The 22,991-nt window shown below is 41.7% G+C and overlaps 1 protein-coding gene across 3 annotated transcripts in view; it reads left to right on the forward strand.

Annotated features, from left to right (window-relative positions):
- The first annotated feature begins 6,234 nt into the window (after positions 1-6,234).
- Positions 6,235-22,991, forward strand: part of FBXO11 (F-box protein 11) — a 186,149-nt gene continuing 169,392 nt past the window's right edge. For 2 of the 3 annotated variants that reach the window (XM_026660254.2, XM_026660255.2), the window contains exon 1: positions 6,235-6,455. In XM_026660254.2, coding sequence (XP_026516039.1) covers positions 6,350-6,455 — 106 coding nt within the window. In that variant the 5' untranslated portion in view covers positions 6,235-6,349. Of the gene's footprint in view, positions 6,456-7,184; positions 7,245-22,991 lie in introns of those variants that run through there. The other variant, XM_026660256.2, reaches the window with a different exon arrangement.

Below are 22,991 nucleotides of genomic sequence, written 5' to 3' on the forward strand. Positions count from 1 at the left end.
TCAAACACATTGTTAAACAAATGGTATGTGTTCATATGAACATCATAACAAAATCTGGTTTCTCTTCTTAGGTTCTGCCCTAAGAAAAGGTTAGTAGAAGCCTAAGCATAATAATATATTTTTTTAAATATTTATAACGGACTTCCTAGACCAACTGCAAAAAAGTAACAAATCGTGATGGAAATGATTGCTGAACTTAACTTGTAATCAAAACTACACTTTTAATCATTTTTTATAATCCCAGTAGCATCACTGGGATTCAAAGCTATCTTGGGAGAGAGTGTTGTCTCTTGAGAATCCATAAGAGGGGAATGGGGACAGGGACACGAGGTAGGACACTGTGAAGGTTCTTCCATCAAACTACTCCTAGAATAGATTCAAGAACTAACAAGACATTTTCTCTTTATCTTGCCACTCTCACAACTGTCACAGAGCCTTCCAGTTCCAACATTCCATCTCTCTTGCATAAAGAATCAAAATAACACTTGAAAACAGAAGTGTAACAGAGAGGAACAAAATAAAACAGGTTGCTTGGGGAGGAACACAGTGTTTGGAACCACTTTCAATTACTTATATTTCTGCTGCTGGTCCTGTCTAACTCGGAAGAAATTTTGCACTGGAGCTATGCTGAAGACAGTAGAGAGACAGCAGTCACTGTGCAGACAACCTTGCAAAGCTACATCAAAACTACAGTAGCATTAGTGAATCTTATTGTGTTCATGAGATTTGAGGGGGGTCTATCCCCCCTGCTTTTGTCAGGAGGGGGGCAAACTCCACACTCCCTCAACAGAAGACGCTAGCGAAAAATCTGTAAGGGGAACGCTATCTCCCCAGACCCCCTTCCACAGGCTTTCCTATAGCTAGGAATTATCTGGATTTTTGACTTGTTTTCCCACAACCTGTCAAAACTGGCTTGTATACCTCAGTATAATATGAGGGGTAGAGTCTAATGTGTCTGCTGTTAGAGCACAGTACAAGCACTATCACAAGTTTAAAAAATATGAATTTCCATTTGAAATCCTTTGCGTTTTGGGGGAGGTTGTCTCAAATGACTGCCTTGATGGTGGTCACTTTGGTGGACATTTCCTTTCCCACCCTTTTTCTGCCTTGCCTATTTGGACTAAGCAGTTTGGGGGCAAGGACCATCTTACTATAGACAAGTCAACATTACAAACATTCGCCAGCATAGCTATGTCAGTTGGGGGTGCAATGAGTTAGAATTTTTGCTGGTACAGCTATGCCAGTCACAAGCTCCTAGCATAGACACAGTTATGCTAACAAAGTATGCTTTTGCCAGTACAGCTAATTTCACATGAGAGCAGCGGGGGCGGGAACAAGCTATACAATCAAAAGCATATGTTTGCTGGTATAGCTGCATCCACACTTATAGCAATGCTGATATACAAGTTTCATTGGTCAAGGGCGTGGGGGAAAATGCCTCACCCCTGACTGACATAGCTATTCTGATAAAAACCCCAGTGTACTTGCAGTAATGCTGACAGAAAAGTACTATTATCATTTGGGGAGGTGGTGATCCTACACCAGCAGAAAAACTCTTTGGGTCAGTGGCCACACTAGGGAGCTATGCTGGCATAGCTATGCCTACACAAACTCTGTAGCTTAGACATGCCTAGAAATGCTTTGCCCATAAAATATACTGGCGAAGCACTTCTAGCATAGATATGACCTATGTGTTTTTACAGCAGTTAGTATAGTCAGTTGGGGGTCTCTAGACCTTATTGTAATACAATAATAGAAGTATTTTTCCAGTGACTGCAAGAAAGGAGGGAGATGTAACTAAACCCATGCAAAGACAGGTTCACTTTGGTTTAATGCTACAGTAGGGTATGGTCGATCTCTGAACAAAACTTGTTTAAGATCACATCTCAGTTTTCAGAGCCACAGATTCAATAAAGATGGCCATTGCTAGAGGATAGGGTAGATTCCAAGTTTTGTTATTAGAAGAGATACAGCTAAAGTTAAGGTTGTTTTGGTTAAATTAACTGTAAATTTCCAAGCTTTCTAATGTTTGGGTGTGTTAAAAATGTGATCTTTAAACAAAAAAAATTCAGCCTAAGCTTTACTGTTATTCTGGAGAAACTATAGTATTCTTATTCTTTTTTCCTTTAAGTCACTGATGAATGTTTACTATCTTAATTTAATGTTAAGGTTTTTTTGGCCAGGAATTTATTTAGGTATCTTATAAAGTGTAAAAATTGCTTAGCAACATGAGTTTCTGTACAAGCTTGTTTTATCCCCCTCCCAGAATGTGACTCTAGCACAGTTCACTCCCACATTCAGTTCTCATTCTCCTCACCACCAAACCAAACCACTTGATTTCACACACACACACACACACACACACACACACAGCTTGTAACAAAAATCCATAGGCCATAATGTATACTGAAATGGCTTATAACTAAGTTTTGTCAAGTACCCCCAACACTGGTCAAAGGCTCCAGTTCTCAGCATGACCAACACATCATCAATATTTGAGATCCTCATTTGAAAAAAGTATCCTAAGTGTCCACCCTGATTTGCCTCTAAGCTTTTTCACTAAAGTTCTATGCTAGCCTATGAATTTGGACCTTCAGACAGATTGATTTAGTTCTGGCAAAATTAGATCATAGATCTGGAGGTTGCCTTTCAGCAACTCATGTCCAAATCTTAAAAGTAGGGCCCTACCAAATTCATGGTTCATTTTGGTCAATTTCACAGTCATAGGATTTTAAACATTGTAAATATAGTGATTTCAGATATTTAAATCTGAAATTTCATGATGTTCTAATTGTAGGGGTCCTGACCCAAAAAGGAGTTGAGGGGGGAAACAAGGATATTGTAGGGGGGTTTGCAGTACTGCTACTCTTACTTCTCCGCTGCTGCTGGCGGCGGAACTGCCAGCAGAGCTGGGTGGCCAGAGCTGCCACCAGCAGAAGCGTAGAAGTAAGGATGGCATGGAATGATATTGCCACCCTTACTTCTGCACTGATGCCTTCAGAGCTGGGTCCTTGGTCAGCAGCTGCCACTCTCTGGCTGCCCAGCTGTGAAGGCAGCACAAAAGTAAGGTTGGCAATACTGTGACACCCTTAAAATAACCTTGCGACTCCCCTGCAACTCCCTTTTGGGTCAGGACCCCAATTTGAGAAACACCAGTCTCCCCTGTGAAATCTGCATAGTATAGGGTAAAAGCACACAAAAGATCAGATTTCATGGGGAGAGACCAGATTTCACGCGGAGAGACCAGATTTCAGTCGGTGAAGCATTTTTTTATGGCCATGAATTTGGTAGGGCCTACTTAAAACCAATGCACTAAAAGTAAAGGAGGATACTGGTAATGAAGAATTTTAAATAACGAGCTGGGGCACTAAGATTTCACAGCTTAGAGCTAGGTTTAAAGGAAAAAGCAGTTAGATAGAAGTACATCTATAAAATTAAATATTGTATTTAAAGATTTGCAAGTTTGCAGAAGTTATGTTTGTACCTTATATTGTCATTTGAGTTTTAGAACCAAGTGATTATAAAAGCAAGAGTATTCAAATGATTATTTAAAGAAGAGCATTTAAAAAATTTCTCAGAAGCCTTACAACCAAGATTTAAATTTGGTAAAATTCTGCAGACTAGATCAAGGTCCAAACGAAAGCACACTTTTGTTACAAAGAATTTTTTCTTCTGAGAACAGTGAAATTATAATCATGCTGGCACTCAGAGCCTTTTTGGAATGGACAAAGTGGACTAGACTCAAATAAGAAATTGGCAATAATTCTGAGTGAAAGTTCTTTTCTCTTCCTACAAATAAAGTTATCTTTCTACAAATAAAATAATGTAATTTATTTCTCATCTCTCTACTTTCAGTGGAAGGGGCAGAGTTAGAATTCTCTTTTCAGGCAAGAGGAAAAACTATACAGGGGAGTCGCATCTTACGCGGGGGTTAGATTCTGAAGTCAGAGCGTAAGGCGAAAATCGCATATAGTCAAATGCTCATTGAGTGGAATGGCAGGCGGAATCGCCCGCACTACAGGTACAGTATTTAAATTGTTATTTTTCTCTTTTTTTGTTTTTGTTTTGCCAAGCGCGTATAGTTAAAATCACGTAAGTTAAATGCGCTTATGAAGCAACTCCACTGTACTGATTTCTTGACCATTTCTCAAGGCAACAAAATGGTACAAGCCACAGTATACTGCTCAATAGATGGTATCTTGTTGTAACACAAAGATGTTTAATTAAATTTTACCATTATATTAGGCTAAACCTGAAACACACCAAGAGAAAAATTCTTTGAATTCAGATTTGAGTTTTTTAGAATAACTGTTGTTTCCTAGAGCCTATGCGATCTCCATTTGTTCACCTAGAACAAATTTACCTTCAGCCTGGCATGCTTTTAGTCTTCAGTAACTATTTGCTTACACTTGGCATAGCTAACAAGTGTTTGTTATTGAAGCTCAGACATAAAATAGTTGAAGGCTTTGCAGGATCAGGACCTGAGTAAACAGAAATAACTCAAGTGTTTATACTTAAGCATGCGTACTTGCAGGATTGAGGCCATAGTCTTAAGGGAGTAACTTTGGAGACAGCAAATGATTTTCCTTGTATTGCTACCATTTCCACAGGATATGTGTATCTTATACAAAAGAAAAATAAATGTAACTCATTTCACTGGTTTCTGGTCTAAAGTCCCCTGTTGACTACCAGCCATGACAAGCAGTGATTATTTAAAAGAAGTGTAGGTCTGAAACACTGGAACAAGACCAATAATATATTGTTATATTTAGCAAAAGATAATACAAGTGAGAATTTGGAAGAGGGAGATATACATTGCCGGGATGGAAGAGTTGCTGAACAGAATCCGGCAATAAGTAGGCATTGAGTGGAAACCAAGGAAACCCCCACCCCAAGCCATTGAGGCCAAGTACACATCTAACAAAGTTACCAGGGCACACAATACACACAACAAGGCATTTCAGTCAATCATTTCATGTCTCCCTATCTACCATTTAATACATTACATTAACTGAAGGTTCTGAACGCTTACTCTCCCACCACGCTTCCTCTTTTGTTGCTGCTCCACATTGCTACCAAAAATAGCAGACTCTGTAGAGACTTCAGCTCAGATGCAACTGGAATCTTAACCTGCTCTCTGACAATTCACATAAACCCAAGCTGCTTAAATAGCTGCTCTCTACACTTTGTTGCTCCAGGAATTGATTAATCACTTCTCTCCATGAGATCACCAGCTATACCTACACTATTATTATTTCCACTCTACATTTTTCCTCCTCCCACAAAGAAATGCATCTAGCCTTCCTTCTTAAATGCAAAACCTTCACCCCTAGGGTGACCAGATGTCCCGATTTTATAGGGACAGTCCCGATTTTGGGGGCTTTTTCTTATATAGGCTCCTATTACCCCCCACCCCCGTCCTGATTTTTCACACTTGCTATCTGGTCACCCTATTCACCCCTCTCTTCCACCCTCTTCTTCCAGAGGCACACACATCTATGATCCTTTCATCGATATTGCTGCTGTTACCACCAGTCATTCAAGAACCCGTTCTGCTTCCACTAAGAAAGGCTTTTGTAACCCTTGTGAACAAACCATTACTGCTTTCAACTCCCCTGCAAAAGCCCCCTTTCTCCTCCTCTCCCCAAAGCATCGTCCTTTATAATCCAAGCCCTTATATTCCGCTTCCGCCAAACACTTCTAGGCCTCTTCTCTCACAGTGTCTGTACGGAACTCCCCCCATAAACACTGAGCCCCAATAGCTGCCACCCGGCCCCCTCTTCTACCCCCCACAACCCCTCCTACCTCCCCTATGGGGTGTGTGTCCCAAACCCTTGGCTTATATCCTGCTTCTGCCTCCAGCCACCCCACCCCGCTCACCCCAGAACTCCCTCCCTACTTTGGCTATGATGAAAGCTGCTATGTGATTGGCTGCGAGACTGCCTCCTCTCTGTGTGGGAGGTGCTGATTGGCAGAGAGCGGCCGCGAGTGGCTGCCTCTCACTGAGTGTCTCAGGCAGTGTCAATGGCTCCTCCTGCCACGGAGCAGCGACGGTCTTGAGGATTGCGGGGCTCCTTTAAGAGAGGGTTTTTGGGGGGGCTGGGGAGGGGGGGAGCGGAGCGAACATCCCCCATAGCGAGCGCTCGGGAGACCCAGGCGGCCCCTGTTCCTCCATAGCGAGCCGGGGAGGAGACGGCAGCAGCGGCGGGACCCGCAACTGGAGACACCCCCCCCGCCGCCGCCGTGAAGCGGCCACCCCCGGGGCTCCCCTATCCCCCCCCCCCGAAGAGGCACCGTTTGTCGGAGGATCAACCCCCCCTCCTCTTCCGCCACCCACACGAGCCGGCAAATGAACTCGGTCCGAGCCGCCAACAGGAGACCCAGGCGAGTGTCCAGGCCGCGCCCGGTGCAGCAGCAGCAGGAGAGAAACAACGCAGCCGCCGCCGGGGAACGGGGTAAGCGAGCCTGGCCGCGGCGCGGAGGGGCCCTGCCCGAGGAGAAAGGGGAGGCCGGGGTGGTGCAGTTCCCCTCCCCGCGTCGCCCGGCCATGCACCGCCAGGAAAAGCCCAGGCTGCTTCACCCTTGGCTCCTGCTCAGGCCGCGCTTTGTTTGGCTTGGGCTCTGCCCCAGCTAGGGCTGCTGGGCCCTGCAGCCGAGCGGCGGGGGGGGGGCTCGGCTCTTCCCCCGGTTCCGGGGAGGGTCTCGCCCTCCTCCCCGATGCGGGGGCGGCAGCTGCTCCCCCTTCTCCCCGGGGGAGCCCCTCATTGAGGTCTGTGGGCGATCCGCTAGTGCTGGGAGGAGGCAGGGCACAGCGACCCCCGAGATGCAGGGTGAGGGACTAGTCCCCTGGGCCGAGGGGGATCCGCTGTGCCTGGGGACATGGGGCGATAATAACCAGGCTGCCGGGGTAACCGAGTAACTTGTGTTGACACCGTCTCCTCTTCTCCACCCCCATCGTTTAAATGGTGTCTCGGGGAGACAGCGGTAGCCGCCGCGGCTCCTCTCTCTCTGCCTCTTCCCAGTCTCCTGAGCCGCACAATGTTTGCTGCGCAGTTTGGATTCAGTGCTTTGGTTACACAGCCCCGAAGGGGGAGGGGGACCCATTACAGCGAAGCATTTCAGTGTAACACATCGGCCATTTATTTACCTCCACCTCGCAACTCTTCTCTCCCTTCACCCGATATCCCCTCACCACGTTTGTCCCTCCTGAGAAAAGCTAGTGTCAGGATCCGGGGTGGGAAACGGTAGGTGCCGACCAAATGCATCTGAACCCTGGTTGTTTTTTGTCTGTATGTTGGTCCAGGGCCTAGTGCAAAAATGTTGTCAATTTGAACCTAATCAGGGCAGCACCATTGTCTAAAAGGGCTGAGAATTCACCGAGGTGGGATTCCGCCTCTAATGGAGACTGTAGCAGAAACGCTGGAGCCGAGGTGTTTTTTGTGTTTGTTTGTTTGTTTTTGTTTTTTGAATGGAGAATGGTTCCTTAATCACTTAGCTTTCTAACTGTTGCCATATTAATTAGCTGGTTTGTGTGTGTACAGTATTTTCAGGGGGTATATTTTAAAGGAGATATTGGGGTGGGATTGAAGGAGACATTTTGCACGTCTTCTCTGGTGGATTGGATTTCAATTTTTTATGCATTGGCTGTCACACCTCTCGCCTGATAAAGGGAACTGACCTGTGATGCCGTTTTAGATGTACAAATGTCTTTTTAAAATAAAAAAAAAGGTTTCATTGTCAGCTGAATGTCTTTTGTTTCTGAGTATCTGGGATGTTACATTAGAAGCAAGATATATTCACAATGGAGATACATTATGTTTTGATTGCATAAAAACACTAAACTGTATAAAAATGAAGTAAAGAATTTAAAATGAAGTATTTTAAATTCTCCATTTCTCCCCTCTCTTCTTTTCCTTCCTCCTTCTCTATGTCCCCACCACCACACACATTGGTCAGAGCAAGGAATGTTACTCAGACCAGATCGTTGTGTATATAACTAGAGGATGTGATGTCTTATGCCCAATTATGGAGTTTGTGTAAACCTTTACAAATCTTCAGTAATTATATAATTAAAATGACTTCTCTGATAAACTGATATTGAAAACATTTTTATTTCCTCATTTTGTGTGACATGCACTAAAGGCTTTCATCTCCTATGTTACGTATAATGTAAGGTTTTTTTTTTTTTTTTTTTAATTCTCCTGGGTTGATGTTTTTAAAAACAGAATAATTTTGTAAAAGAGAAAAATTACATAGTTATAGGTAAATGGCTATGATTATTCAACCTTAAGGTTCTGCTAATCATCTCAAACTGTACTAATTTGTTAATGATATGAGCAGAAACTTTTTCAGTTACAATGGTAGGCTGTAAATTAATTAGTCACATTACATATTTGAGGAGGTCTGTGTACCCTGAAATTCGTGGACTACTTATTTAATGTTGTTTACCACCTACTGATGATAAAGGAACTATAACAACATCAAGTTTCACTGTTTGTTGAACCTAAGTGATTTTTTCCCCCTCTTGCACTTTCTAAGTTTGACTTGACCCCAATCCGATTATAAATTGTTGGATGTTATGTCAGTTTTATACTAACATTTAGAGCATCTCTGCAATGCTTGTTTTTTTCCTAGAGGTGTAAGAGCCTGAACCAATGTTCATGGAAATTAACAGGAGCTTTTCCAATGGCTTTCAAGGGAGTTGGACTGGACCATAAGTACAGAGGATAGTCAATAAAGTAAATAAAATATTACAAAATATTAAGGGATTAGAGAAATGGCATTATATAAATCAGTGGTGTATTTTCATTTTTATTACTACCTTCAGTTTTGGTCACCATCTGAATAAAAGTAATAGAGACGTGAGCAATGTAAAATTATTAGTAAAAGGCTTTCATCTGAAAAGAAATATATAATACTGGGATCTAGTTTAGAAAGAAGAGGAGCAAATGTGATGATGTATAAAATAATGAATGGTATTTATTTGTCTCATGCCTTAATATAGAAGCAAGGGGACTTTTAGGGATGCAAATAAAAAATAAAGTTTTTAATGCATTGTACTGTTTATCTGTACAACTCCTTATTGCTTGAGACAAATGGTGTTGTTTATATAGAGATCAGACCTTTTTATATTGATGCTTTAAAGCACAATAGCAACAACATTTAAACAAACTTGAGTAATAACTAAAGGTTATACCTCCTGCTACAGGAAATGAATGGATCACTAGATGGAATAAAAAAAAAAATCTTTTGCCCATGGTACATTTGGATAGGTTCATTATAGGGGTTTGAACTACAAGGGGTTTGCCGATGCTTCGTTGTGTGACTTGACACAATCCAGTCATGGGCATTTGTATTCTGATATTTCATATTTGCAGTGTAGTATCGTCATGATATCTCCACAGTATAAACTATTAGATCACAGAAGCTGGTAACCAGTGGGTTCTTTTGTTTGCAATGTGAAAAGGACATCATCATATGCACATGCAAATCAAATCAAATAAGCCTGTTCCAGCATATATAACTGTGTCATATAGCTGTGATGTGGTTAAGGCTATGGTGTAGTTGAGTCCTTTCATCTTCCTCTGAAACATGTGGGACAGACTCCTTTCAGAGACAGGATACTGGACTAGATGGACTTTTTGTTCTATGCTTAAATATTCCCACATTTCCTGTGTAGTACCATTGTTCACTAATAGAAATAATGGCTATAATTTGTGGAAGAAAACAAGGTTAGACCATATCTTAAAAATTCTTGCTCAGTACATAGCTTAAAACTGTTAGCATGAGAAATGGCACAGAAGATAGGTGTTTTTTCCCCTTGTTTGCAAAAAGCAGCTGTTCACTTTATATATATATATATATATATATATATATATATAGTCTTTGTGTCCTAGTCCTGCATATGCTACTGGGCGTAATCCCGTTGAAGCCCAGGGGTTATGTCCAGAACCAAGTTCTTAATGGAATTGAGGATCCTATATTGTAAACTGAAAGTATACCTTGCAAGTTTGATTTTTGATTCTACCTGTATTTTACAAAGTAGAAAATTGATAGAGCAGGCCTTACTTAGGCCTCATCTACATATACATTTACATTGACGTAACAAAAGGTGTGTGTGAAAATTGATTTTATTTTGGTGTGTTTGTGTGAACACTCTTATTTTGGAATAAAAGTGGCTAAAGTCAGTTCAGTCACTTTTATTGTGAAATAAGAGTGTCCACACGCAACCTTGCACCAAAATAACTGAATCAGTGTCAGTTTGTGTATAGATCAGCTCCAAGATGGCACGAAATCAGAGAGAAGTACTAGAGGTAGAAAGAAATTTAATGTTGGTTTTTCATGTTCCTTAAAAATCACATCTGGCTAAGAAAAGGTGATATGTTTATACAGGGATCTGTGTTTCTTATTCCCCTAAAGGGAAATTTTGAAAAAGTATCTTAAATAAAATTAGTGGAAGTTATACACTCGGTTCTGCAGTACTGCTTTGGGCCCAAATTCTGTGTTGTGAATTGTGGGATGCAAGTTTTGATGCCTAAGTTAGTAAAAATGCTGTCACACACTTGTCGAAAACTCAAAGGCAAGTTTGTCCATTGTTAATATCAAGACATATACCTCATCTAGTGGCCCCAAAGACATTTTCCATGATTTGAGAATAGTTGGGTTTTGTATGCCAACACACAGGGTTCCCAGTCTCCCTCATTTTGTGTGTACGCATGGTTTTATTTCTGTTTTTTGTGTGTGTGTGTGTGGAATTCCAAACCTTACTTATTTTGGTTCTGTCTTACAAAAGCTTTTATTTTTCATAGTTGCTTAAATTTCCTTTTTTATCGATTAAAAGAGAAATCTATGTTTTTATATATATAGAGACAAGCAAATACATTTCTGTAACATTGCTAAATTTTGTTATGTGATTGCCTTTTATTTTACTTTTTTTTATAAGAACCAAAGCCAAATGTATTTGATGTAGGAAAAATAATTCAGTAACATATGATGTATGTAGACTACACATCCAGAGTAAGGACAAAGAATAAGATATACATGTAAATAAGAAAAATATTTTGTTTTGGAATAGGTATTGTAGAGTAAAAGTGATCAAGAAAAAGTAATGTTTATTACCTGTTTGATATTGTCATTACTTAATCTTTTGACATTGTTACATTTTTCTCATAATTGTTATACTTTGGCTAGTTTTTAGCTAAAAAAATCTCTATTGGTAGTTTGAGTGGTGTGTGTAATGGTGTAAATATGTCTGGTGAGTTTGGTACTTGCATATATGATGGTCACATAGCTCAGACATCTTTGTTTTAGTTCTTTACTGATCAGTGAAATTAGTCTCCTGTGAATAGCAGAGAAAACAATAAGTTAAATAACCTCTGAAACATTGCTTTCCATAGTTTTAAAATGTAGCATTTTTTTACAAAATTTTTTAAAAGGAGACTTTTAAATTTTGTTTTATTAGAGCGAACTAACAAACATTAAGTGTGCAGTCTAAGTATAAGTATTTTAAACTCCTATATAAATATAGGAACCAGTTGTTACTAAATCTTACTTCTTTCTGTAGTGCAGTGCTGCTGGGGCTGGGGTTGCTCCGGCCAGCTAGCATGGCCCGACTGGGGCCGCTTCGGCCTGGCATGGCTGCTGGGGCTGGGGTCCCTCCGGATGGTTAAGGTCGGTTAATGGTAAGCCTAATGCTTACCGTTTAACCTTTTATATCCCTAATGGGGAGACTAGGATGGAAGACACACTTTTCCAGGCGTAGACCTAAGGTTTGGCATTTATTATCCATCAAGTCCAACTGTTGCCTTATGAGGTATTAGCTCATATGATCTATGCTTTGATTCATATTACTGATTGCAAAGTTGATAGTTAACAATTATGGATGATAATAGCCTTATTATCAAAGAGGCTCCCAACTTCATTTGTCTGATCCATGCATCTGCTTTATTGAGTCTGCTTTCCCTAGATGGCTGTTTAGTTCAGCAGAAATAGAGATGAGAGGGGAGGCAGTATTTGCTCCTTGCACAAGAGGTGCCTTGCTCCAAAAACTGACTCACTTTTGTAGGTCTACTGTGTGAGAGTCCCAGGATGGAAATACATTTTGAGTGGGTGGAATATACAAACTTGCATTTCATATTTCCTGCCCAGGTTGACCGAGGTCTCATCTCTGATTTTGGAGTCAGCAGAGCTTGATGTCTTGGGTGACTTCAACATCTAGGGCAAGAAAAGAAGAGGGATTTCATGGTCATCATGTCTATTGTATGTGTATTCCAAGTGGCTGGTTTCATTCACAGGGAAGGGTGTACTCTGCTCTCTAAAGTGCATGTTTTCTGGTTCTCAGCTTGGGGTGCATATGGGGGTAGGGACGAGGATTACACTTTTGTCATAATCTTTCATTCACTTGCAGTTTGAAATTTGTGGCCACTTTTACTACTGTTGGGGTGGAGAATGCATTTAATTGGCTTGTTTAAAGAATTAATGGGCCTACTTGCATTTCAGTGCTCTCTGTGGGAGACTATATACGGCATATGTTCCTTTCTGTTGGTTATCATGATGGTATTTTGTCCTTGACAATTCTAACAATGGCTCTTCAATTTCTTCTTAATATATAATCCTCACGTGTCACTGTGCTTCGTGCATGCCCTGCACCAGATGAAATGTGGCAGTTGTACCCAAAGTAGCAAAAGCTAATTTTTATGATGATCATGCAAGTGGATAATGGAAATGAACATTTCTCCTTTCACTTTTACTGTTGGTGAAGACCCAAACCATGGAATTTATTTTCAGGTGGGCAATATCTTGCTGATTTTGAGCAGCTTCTAATTATAAACAGAAGTAAGTATGGAACCTGGAGAAGACTATTTGTCTTCTGTGAGTTTTGGCAAGTTTGGATACTTGTAATGCTAAATGTACTGCCTATACTCTTTTAAAAAAAATAAATTAGGTTTTGCCTATAATTCATAAGCTGGACTTCTCTGTTTCATGGCTGATTAAAATCTAGCTAGAGTGAAGGATTGGGTTCACTGTTGTTTGAGATTACTAGCACCTCCGTCCTAGAGAGCCAGGTGCCAGCTTCTCTTGAGTAGTGATTAGACTTTTGCTCAAGAAACCATCTCTTGACATTGGTGTTCTTGCCAACCAACGCCTCATCTCTAACCTTTCTCTTTCTGGATAGGTTTATTGAGAAGATTGTTGGGAGGAAACTTTGGCCTCATTTGAAGTCTTCAAGCTGATAGGTGAAGGAAATCAGCTTTTAACTAAATATTGTATGGAGACTATGCAAGTGAGGTCCATTGTTTTTGTTTAATCTTTTACACTTAATCAATGTTCTTTGATACCATTGACCATGAGGCTTTGTTGACTTGCTTGCTGACCATGTTTAGCATAGGCAGGATCACATTTCAGTGTCTGTTCCCCATGGGATGATCCCACATTGTAACATTAAGTAATGACTCATCTGTCCCAAGGGCTCTGTTTTGCGAATTCTATTCTATCACCCCTTTATAACATGTACATGTGGTAGCAAAGGGATATAGTTGGACAATCTAGGTTGTGTAGCATTCAGTGTATGGGTTATGTGTGGCTCTGCATCTGACTCAGATGTCATATTCTCCCACTAGCCAGAGTCTAGTTGAGATAAATTCTAGAACAGAACATCCTGACAGAAGCTCTATCCAGACAAAATGGGAGTGATTCTGGTTTGTGGAGGAAAGCATCTGGAAAGGGTTGCTGGGGTGTTTTCTCTTCTGTGTGTTGATCAGACAGTTCACAATTTGGGATTGCCCTGGATTTTCAGATCGGGGTGGTGAAGAAGCTTCTCACCCTAAATGATCTGTTTGGGCGCTTATGATCTTTTCCCTAAGGTGTGGACCACTCCACAGTTTTCCATGTCTTAATTGCCTCCAGATTGGATATGGGCACTGAACGCTACGTGGGACTACTTTTGATAACAGCTCAAAAGCCTAGTGCAATGTGCATCTCCAAACTTCCTCAGAGGTGCCAGTCATAGGGAGCCTATTCCACCTGTTTGCTGAAGTCTATTAATTTCAGGCTTGCTTCTGGAAGAAACTCAGGTGTTTATTGACCTATAAAGTCATAAATGGTTCGGTCTTTGCTTCGGAAACTGCCTTTGTATGTACTTCCATGACTGCTGAGTTGGTTTACTCATAGTCTGTAGCAGGGGTCAGCAACCTTTGGCACGCGGCCCATCATAGTAATCTGCTGGTGGGCCGCGAGACATTTTGTTTACATTGACCGTCTGTGGGCACGGCCCCCCGCAGCTCCCAGTGGCCGAGGTTCGCCGTTCCCAGCCAACGGGAGCTGCGGGAAGCAGCGCAGGCCTCAGAGACATGCTGGGAGCTGTGGGGGGGCCGTGCCTGCAGACGGTCCATGTAAACAAAATGTCTCGCGGGCGGCCCGCCAACGGATTACTGTGATGGGCCGCGTGCCAAAGGTTGCCGACCCCTGGTCTGTAGCTTTGAGTGGCTGAAAGCTGGAACTAGGACATTCTTAGTGGATAGTCCTTGAGTTAGAAATTCATTTCCCCTTTTCATCCAAAAGAACCATAGTGTGTTTTAAAGTACCTGGAATAAAACCTGTCTTTTTTGGTCAGGCTTCTCATTGAGTGGCATCCTATGGGAATGATGTTTCAACTCTTTGTGTTTTCCATTAATAAATTCTTGTACTTAGAGAGGGCTTATCAGTAGATTTTTAGAATCCTATACATTAGTTAATGTTGGTTATTTCATGTTGTCTTGAAAGACTTCTTACCTATATAAACAAAGTGTTTTAACATCAGTTTCTTTTAGAATGTGCTTACTAATAAAGTATAAAAAGTCAGCAGTTTTATGTGCATTTAAAAAAAAACCACTATGACTAAGACAACAGGTAAATATATGTATGCTCTCATTTTCAAGGGTGATGAGCAAAGTATGAAAACTTAGATAGTTGTCATGAAAATGGAAATAATGCATTTATGGCCTAATCAAAAGTCCATTCAAGTCAGGTGAAAGAGTCCCAATGATTACAGTGATACTTGGATCGTCCCTTACATGACACACATGGTCAAAACTGCCAATTTCCCATTTCTTCAATTGCTTATCCATTTACTGTACATTTAGCTAAAGCTTTTTTGAAAGTAAAATCTGAATTATATAAAGTAAAGATCTCAGTAGCTGTTGATGAAACAAACTGTCCTAACAGGTCAGCTTTTTAAATGATAAAGCATGTATTGCTTAAATAGCTAGATAATGGAAAATGTCTCTTCATGTAGCCAAATATCCACACATCAGTGATTAAACAGTGAGAGTCTTGGGGGAAAAAACTTCCCATGTTAATTTTTTTTTCTTTTTCTTATCACACTAGCCCTGTGAGTACAGCTGGTGGTCCTATAGTTATGCCTGAAGAGGCACTTTTCCCAGACTCTTTATTTTATTTATTTAATTGTTTAAGGAAAGCTTACCTTCTGCTCAAATTTTTCATGTTTATTCTGAGTTCAACAGTAACTTTCTTTGGAACGCTTGTTATAATTCAGTGTTGCCCAGTTATCTGAGCATGGGCAAGTGATTGTGAGTATTGTTTTTGTGTCTGCAATTTAAGCATCATATTAAAACATCAAACTTCGCACATTCTTACTGTAGTCTTCCGAGGAATGTAGTCCTCCAGTGTTATGTCCCAGGCGTCTCCAGAGGGGGGCAGAGCCCAACCCCTGCTGGCGGCCCCAGCAACCCAACACCAAGGCGGTGCATCCTGGAGCAACAGAGAGGGGGAGGGGCCGCTACTTCCATCCTCCCCCACAACAGAGGAGGCTGTGGCTGTAAGAAAAGCCCCTGGTGGCCGCATTTGAGAAATGCTGTTTAATCCATCCATTTAGTAGCAGCAGCAATGGTGAAAACTCATCCCGTCCAAGTCAGTCTCCTAAATTAAGTTTGAATATCTAAGCTTAATTGGAATTAAATACTGTATTAACATTATTACTCCTGGGGGGATTCTGTGCCTAAAAATTATGCAAATTTTATTTGTCAAAATAATGCAATATAATCACACCAGTTTCAATTGTTTTGGTAAGTTATTTAAACTAAAATACAGAAAAAAGTCACAATAACTATTCAGCATTTCCTAAACACATGAAAGTTAACTTACAAATACTTCGTAACTAATACCCTGCATTCAAGTTATTATCCTGTATTTTCATTTAAATTACATTACAGAACACCAAACAGGAAAAAAAAGTAGAATGTCATTTTAAATTGCTCATAAAGTTTTGCTAATCATTGTCCTGGACCTAGCTGGGTACTTTGGGAAGTACTTGTTTCTGATTGTCCTGACATTTTATTGACTGCTTGTTAAAAGTTTTATTTGCCCTCAAAAGCCTTTTTTTAAATGGGTAAGTAAAAATCTACCCCAATTGTGCCACTTTGGCACAGGAAAAATGTGAGAAAGCGCATAGATCTTCCTAGCTGATTCCCTTACTGTCATTTATAAGGCTTTACATCACTCTGGCAATATAGGGGCCTTAAAACTTCTACAGGGTTTTATGCTCCTGGGGGAATTGACTGAGAATGGGAATAGTTAATTAACAATAGAATAATTAACAATGTTACTATGCAGACAGGTTGCTACATTTCTGTCTCAGAGAATGAGATCAATTAACCAGCAACATTAACAAAATGTGGTGTTGTTTTTTTGTTTGTTTGTTTTATAAAAGCTATTTGCTTTAATTAAAATTTTTTTTCAGTAACATACTAATATTTAATTAAGTGTTTTTTCAATTCACAAGAAGTTACATTTTATTAGGCAGGCAGTCTGCTACACTTCTGCATAACAAAAAGACCTATCCTCCTCCACGCCCCTTGAGCCGTGGTATCAAGAGGCTTGTTGGCCTGCGCCCCGATGGTGATCAATGTCTCCCCCACAGGCATGTACGCCGAGCCGCCCTCTCCCTGCAGTGATTCACATCTCTGAAGCTGCTCCAGGCACTCTGGAACAGACGTGCTGCTGGGGAAGAGACGCGAGTCCCCCCCGCAGATTTCTTTTGCCTTTTTCTGTGCGGGGGGCACAAAAATATGTGGGCCATATGAATTCTGTACCCCGGATCGGCGCAGAATTCTGTCAGGAATACATTATTAACTACAAGTAATATTTTTTTACCTTGCAGCACCTTCTCCACACTTAAATTTATTTTTTTTAAAGCAAAAAACAAAACAAATAGGAAAGGGGGAGAATTTCACTCACGCTTTCTACAGTGAAGTGAGCTTGGTCATACTATACCAATGTTCACCATTATGTTAATCGATATCACAAAATATACAATGACCAGTGAAAATATATTGAACATTTAATAGGAAGTTTATGTATGCTGCCTAAGTTAATATTGCAGTGGGCGATCTAACTTTTCTACATTTCATGCCTTATTATGGAGTTGCTTATGTCTATTCCATAGTTAAGGTTGAATAAGAAGTCACTTTAACAGGAGCTTTAAACCTTTTTCTTTTCTTTTCTTTTTTTTTTTAAAGAAACCTAAATATAGAAGGTATACTTTGAATGCTTTTAGGATTTTTGTTGGTAGTTTGATAGAAGTTGGGTTAGATTCAGAAAAAACAGTAAGTGTTCATAAATGACCCCTTTAAAGCTTTTTACTGGATTGTCTCACCTTGTTTCAGACACCTTTTGCAAGAAATCTAAAATGCTGTATGATCTGTGCTTTTCTTTTCTTATGGTGATTAATACAATATTGGTTATAAATGAATGGTATTTGTCAATGTTGTGGTTTTCACTTTCTCCATAACTGAAAAGAAATGTTCCAATTAAAGGTGACGCAAGGTCATTGCAAGCAATGTCAAGAATAGATTCCAAGATTTAAGCCATGGTAGGCTTAAATCGTAGCTACTCACCCATAGGCTTTTCAGATAGAATGTGCTTTGTTTATCCTTTCTCTGTCCAGTATACTCTTTTATTAGAGCCAGGGATAGAACTCGATTTCCTGATCTCCAATATGTGACTGCTGTCCAGCAAACAAATGTGCAAAGCAATGGGCTCCCTGCTGCAGCCAGGTTAGAACAGTTCGGGTGGTGCTCTAAGCTTGTATCCACTGGTAATGGTCGCCTAGGGACCTTATGCCATTTGAGGATAGCTGGAGTACAGCAAAATCCATCTATTTTCCCTTCTCATCCTGACATGTCCCTTGCACAAGAGGCTGTGGGGTAGGATGGGTAGAAGATGAGTATGCTGACTCTGTGTCTGCTGGGGGAATTCTCAACAGGATGTGGATGGTTTTTCCTTCCTTTGGCGTGCCTAAGAATCTGTCTCAAAGTATTGATTGTGGCCTTTGTGAATTAGAGAGTTTGGTCCTGAGGCTGAAAAGATTGGCCCCCTGACCCTACAATATGGCATTTTTAAACAACCCACCATCACTCTCCATCCCACATAATTTAGAAAATAACTGGAATTAAAACTTGGTGTGAAGTTACTGTGCAAAATTCCATTTTGTCATTTGTCTGCTGCAAGTAGCTCTTCAACAGAGGAAAATATTATTTCAGCCAAAATGTGAACCTTTCTTTTTAGCGTTTATTTGGTTATCAATATTTTGACCGTAACAAATACAATTTTAACAGATAAAATGCTTTAAAAAGCATATTTAAAAAATTTACAATATGTGATAGAAACATCTTTGATAAATGATTGCCTCCAAGTGTATTGGCAAGCAGTCCAGAAATTTAAGATTTCACTTTTCATAATCCCCTTCTGTTCAGTTACTTTGGTTACAGCATTTGCCCAAGATCATACATGAAATTTGGAGCACTCAGGAGTAAAACTTGGATCTCCTGACTCCAGACTGCATGTTTTGACCATGAGACCCTGCTTCCTATGGATCAATTAGCAATGACTGCATACTGGCAACAGTCCTGTTTTGGTTGTAACTGGCCCAGTTTTTACAAAAATTTGGTCACAGCCAATTTCTTGGGATGCTGGCAGCAGCTTTTTTAAAAAAATGTAATACTGGCCTCCTGCATCTAAGAACAGCAGTGCTGAGTGGGTGGGAGGCTAGCTGGTGAGAGTGCTACCTCCCTTCCTCATTCCTGCCTCCTCCAGGGCCGGCTCCAGGCACCAGCTTACCAAGCAGGTGCTTGGGGCAGCCATTTCGGAGAGGGGCGGCACGTCCAGCTGTTCGGCGGCAATTCGGCGGACGGTCCCTCACTCCTGCTCGGAGCGAAGGACCTCCCGCCGAATTGCCACCGCAAATCGCGGTCGCGGCTTTTTTTTTGTTTTTTTGGTTTTGTTTGGCTGCTTGGGGCGGCCAAAACCCTGGAGCCGCCCCTGCTTTCCTCTGTGCAGTTTCTAGCTCAGAACAGAGAGCACAGTGTAGCCCTAGACCAGGGGTGGCCAACCTGTGGCTCCAGAGCCACATGCAGCTCTTCAGAAGTTAATATGCGGTTCCTTGCGTAGGCACCGACTCCGGGGCTGGAGCTACAGGTGCCAACTTTCCAATGTGCTGGGGGGTGCTCACTGCTCCACCCCTGGCTCTGCCACAGGCCTTACCCCCACTCCACCCCTTCCCTCCCCCGGGCCTGCCGTGCCCTTGCTCCTCTCCCCTTCCCCCAGAGCCTCCTGCACGCCACGAAACAGATGATCGGGAGGGAGGGGGAGGTGCTGATCGGCGGGGCTGCCGGTGAGTGGGAGGCACTGGGAGCAGGGTGTGGGAGCTGATGGAGGGCTGCTGACGTATTACTGTGGCTCTTTGGCAATGTACATTAGTAAATTCTGGCTCCTTCTCCGGCTCAGGTTGGCCACCCCTGCCCTAGACAGTCACTTCCCACCTGCTCAGCAGAGCCATCCTCTTTCCCTATTAGTGTCTCTCTGCTCACACTACAATCTCTCAGCTCACACTAGGCTTAGAATGCTTTACAGGAGAGCTCAAGAATGACTTCCCTGGAAATCCTTCACTTTTAGTGAGTTCCTCTTACAACATATCCTGATGCATTCTGGTAACTGAAGGATAGGAATTGTATGAGTGGAATCCTGGCTCTATCGTTGGAGGTATTAGGATAATTATCAGCTCCATCCTCCTTGTTCCTTCCCCCTTTGTGCTTTTGTCCCATGCTCTCTCTGTGTCCCTGTGGAGATGGCCTCTCAGTTTCTGTTTGTAGGGCTCCTTACTGCAGCTTTTAATGGAGCTTATTTTTCTGTGCTGTGCCTGCTTTTTTCCCCCTTGTCTCTTCTTTGGGCTGGATCTTTTTCGTGCTCTCTCCTCTTTCTGTGATTGTTCAGCCCCAGCCTGCACTGGGTCTGCTCCGCTTCTTTGAGGGTGAGGAACTCTCGTCTCTCACAGTAGAAGAGTTTTTTACATTCTCCTTTTCTTCCTTTCATTTGGGTTGAATTTCGTCACTTTGACACCATGTAGCGCGAGCTGAGAAATGCCAGAGTCCAAATGCTTTAGCAGAAAGCTTCTCCGGGTTCTGGTCCCTGATGACACTGGGAGTAGATGTCTCATATCCTTGAGAGTTTGATCTAGTGTCCATCTTTCCCCACCTGTCTATGACAGGCACAGTCCTTCACAAGATTGTAAAATCCAGGTCAGCTTGTTAGTCGTGGAGTGGCCCAGGAATCCTTAGTTTGGGGAGCTGCCTAACTTCTTCCTTGATCAGTCTCTCTGTATTCCCCAAAAGCAAGGCTTTGACCAACAGTTCACCATGGGAAATCTGATAATCTGTTTGGCAACCTGATGGCGTGTTTTTAGGTAGTTGTGTGTGAAGTAGCAACAATTTTCAGAATGGATGCTTTCCACATTGGTGTACCTGTGATGTCTGCATGATCTGTTAAGCTGAGGTAACTTCAGATCATAGAATCATGGAAGATTAGGGTTGGAAGGGACCTCAGGAGGTCATCTAGTCCAACCCCCTGCTCAAAACTGGAGCAACCCCAACTAAATTATCCCAGCCAGGGCTTTGCCAAGTTGTGCCTTAAGAACCTCTAAGGATGGAAATTCCACCACCTCCCTAGGTAACCCATTCCAATGCTTCACCGCCCTCTTAAATGATGCATGGGAGGGAGAGAATCCAAATCTTTAAAATGCAATGTTCTAGCATTTTTGCCACTTTTCAGGGTAAAATATATAAAGATTTGAATGATTTAAGTGTCAGCTATTGGGGGGCCTTGAGAAACAACAACAAATGTTGCTCCATGGGTTCCCATCTGGAGATGGTGACCTCAGAGCAGCTTGGAAGCTAAAGCTGAGAACTTTTGGGTGTACACAAAGCTCTTAACTCAGTGGGACACAACTGGATGTTAAATGCTGTTAACAGATGGTTCTTTCTGAAGAAAAGAGAGTGTCTTGAGAGGTGCCTCCCCCTTAAAACTGTTTTTCTAATTACCGCCATTTTATCTTGGTCTTGGTCTTCACTTAAAACTTACACCGGCATAGTTATGTTGGTTTTCTCCCCCCCACTGCACCAAAGGTTAAATAGTGAATAAGCTTGTTCCTGTCAAAGTGGTTTTCTGTTTCCACTTGATCATAAGGTTTGTCTCATTCTCCTTTGTGCACAAAGGAAACTTTGCATATGGATAATGGCATAGAGAGTACATTTATAAAAGTTTGCAGATGATACCAAGCGGGGAGGTGTTACAAGTGTTGGAGGACAGGATTAAAATTAAAAATTATCTTGACAAACCGGAGAAATGGTCTAAAATAAATAGGATGAAATTGTGTAAGGACAAATGCAAAGTACTTCATTTAGGAAGGAATAATCAATTGCACAAATACAAAATGGGAACTGACTGCCTAGGAAGGACTACTGCAGAAAAGGAGCTGGGGGTTTTAGTGGATCACAAACTAAATATGAGTCAACAATGTAATACTGTTGAAAAAAAATAAAATTCTGGGCTGTATTAGCAGGAGTGTTGTAAGAAAGACAAAAGAAGTAATTCTTTCACCCCACTCAGCACTGATAAGGTCTCAACTGGAGTATTGTGTCCAGTTTGGGAAAGATGTGGACAAAATTGGAGGAAGTCCATAGGAGAGCAACAAAAATGATTAAAGGTCTAGAAAACATGACCTACAAGAAAAGAGTGGGAAAAAATTGGGTTTGGTCTGAAGAAGGGACATAAGTCTTCAAGTTATTATAAAGAGGAGCATGATAAATTGTTGTCCTATCCTAAGTGGATAAGGAGAAGAACTAAAGGGCTTAAATTGCAGCATGGGAGATTTAGGTTAGACATTAGGGAAAAATTCCTAACAATAAGGGCAGTTAAGCACTGGAACAAATTACCTAGGGAGATTATGGAATCTCCGTCATAGGAGGTTTTTAGGAACTTGTTAGACAAATACCTGTCTGGGATGGTCTTAGATCAGTGGTGGGCAACCTGCGGCCCATCAGGGTAATCGGCTGGCAAGCCGCCAGACAGTTTGTTTACATTTGCACAGCCGCCCGCAGCTCCCAGTGGCCGTGGTTCGCTGTTCCTGGCCAATGGGAGCTGCGGGAAGTGGCACGGGAACGTGCTGGCTGCCACTTCCTGCAGCTCCCATTGGCCAGGAACAGGGAGCTGGGAGCTGCGGGCGGCCGTGCAAATGTAAACAAACTGTCTGGCGGCCTGCCAGCGGATTACCCTGATGGGCCGCATGTTGCCCACCCCGTTTTAAATAATCCTTAGTCCTGCCTTAGTGCATGGGACTGGAATAGGTGATCTATGAAGGTCCCTTTGAGTCCTACATTTCTATGATTCTACACATCTGAAGAGAACTTCGAAAGTTAGAAAATGAAGCGGTTTTTCTTGTTTATGAAGTGTGCGTGTTTTGTTTTGGGTTGTTTGTTTTTTAATTTTTTTTTTTAATGTGTTTGAATTCTAGGAAGAAAAGCTTAATAGTTTCTAGAGGGTTTTTTTTTTTTCTTGTTGAGGTCACAACTGGATTAAGGAGGCCAATTTGCTAGATAAGGACTACCCTTTAAACAAGAATTATTCAGTGAGAAGGGTCCCTCTCTTATAATGAGAGAGGGGAA

The sequence above is a fragment of the Terrapene carolina genome, unplaced genomic scaffold (assembly GCF_002925995.2).
Source record: "Terrapene carolina triunguis isolate 2854851 unplaced genomic scaffold, T_m_triunguis-2.0 Scaffold742, whole genome shotgun sequence".
NCBI lineage: Eukaryota > Metazoa > Chordata > Testudines > Emydidae > Terrapene > Terrapene triunguis.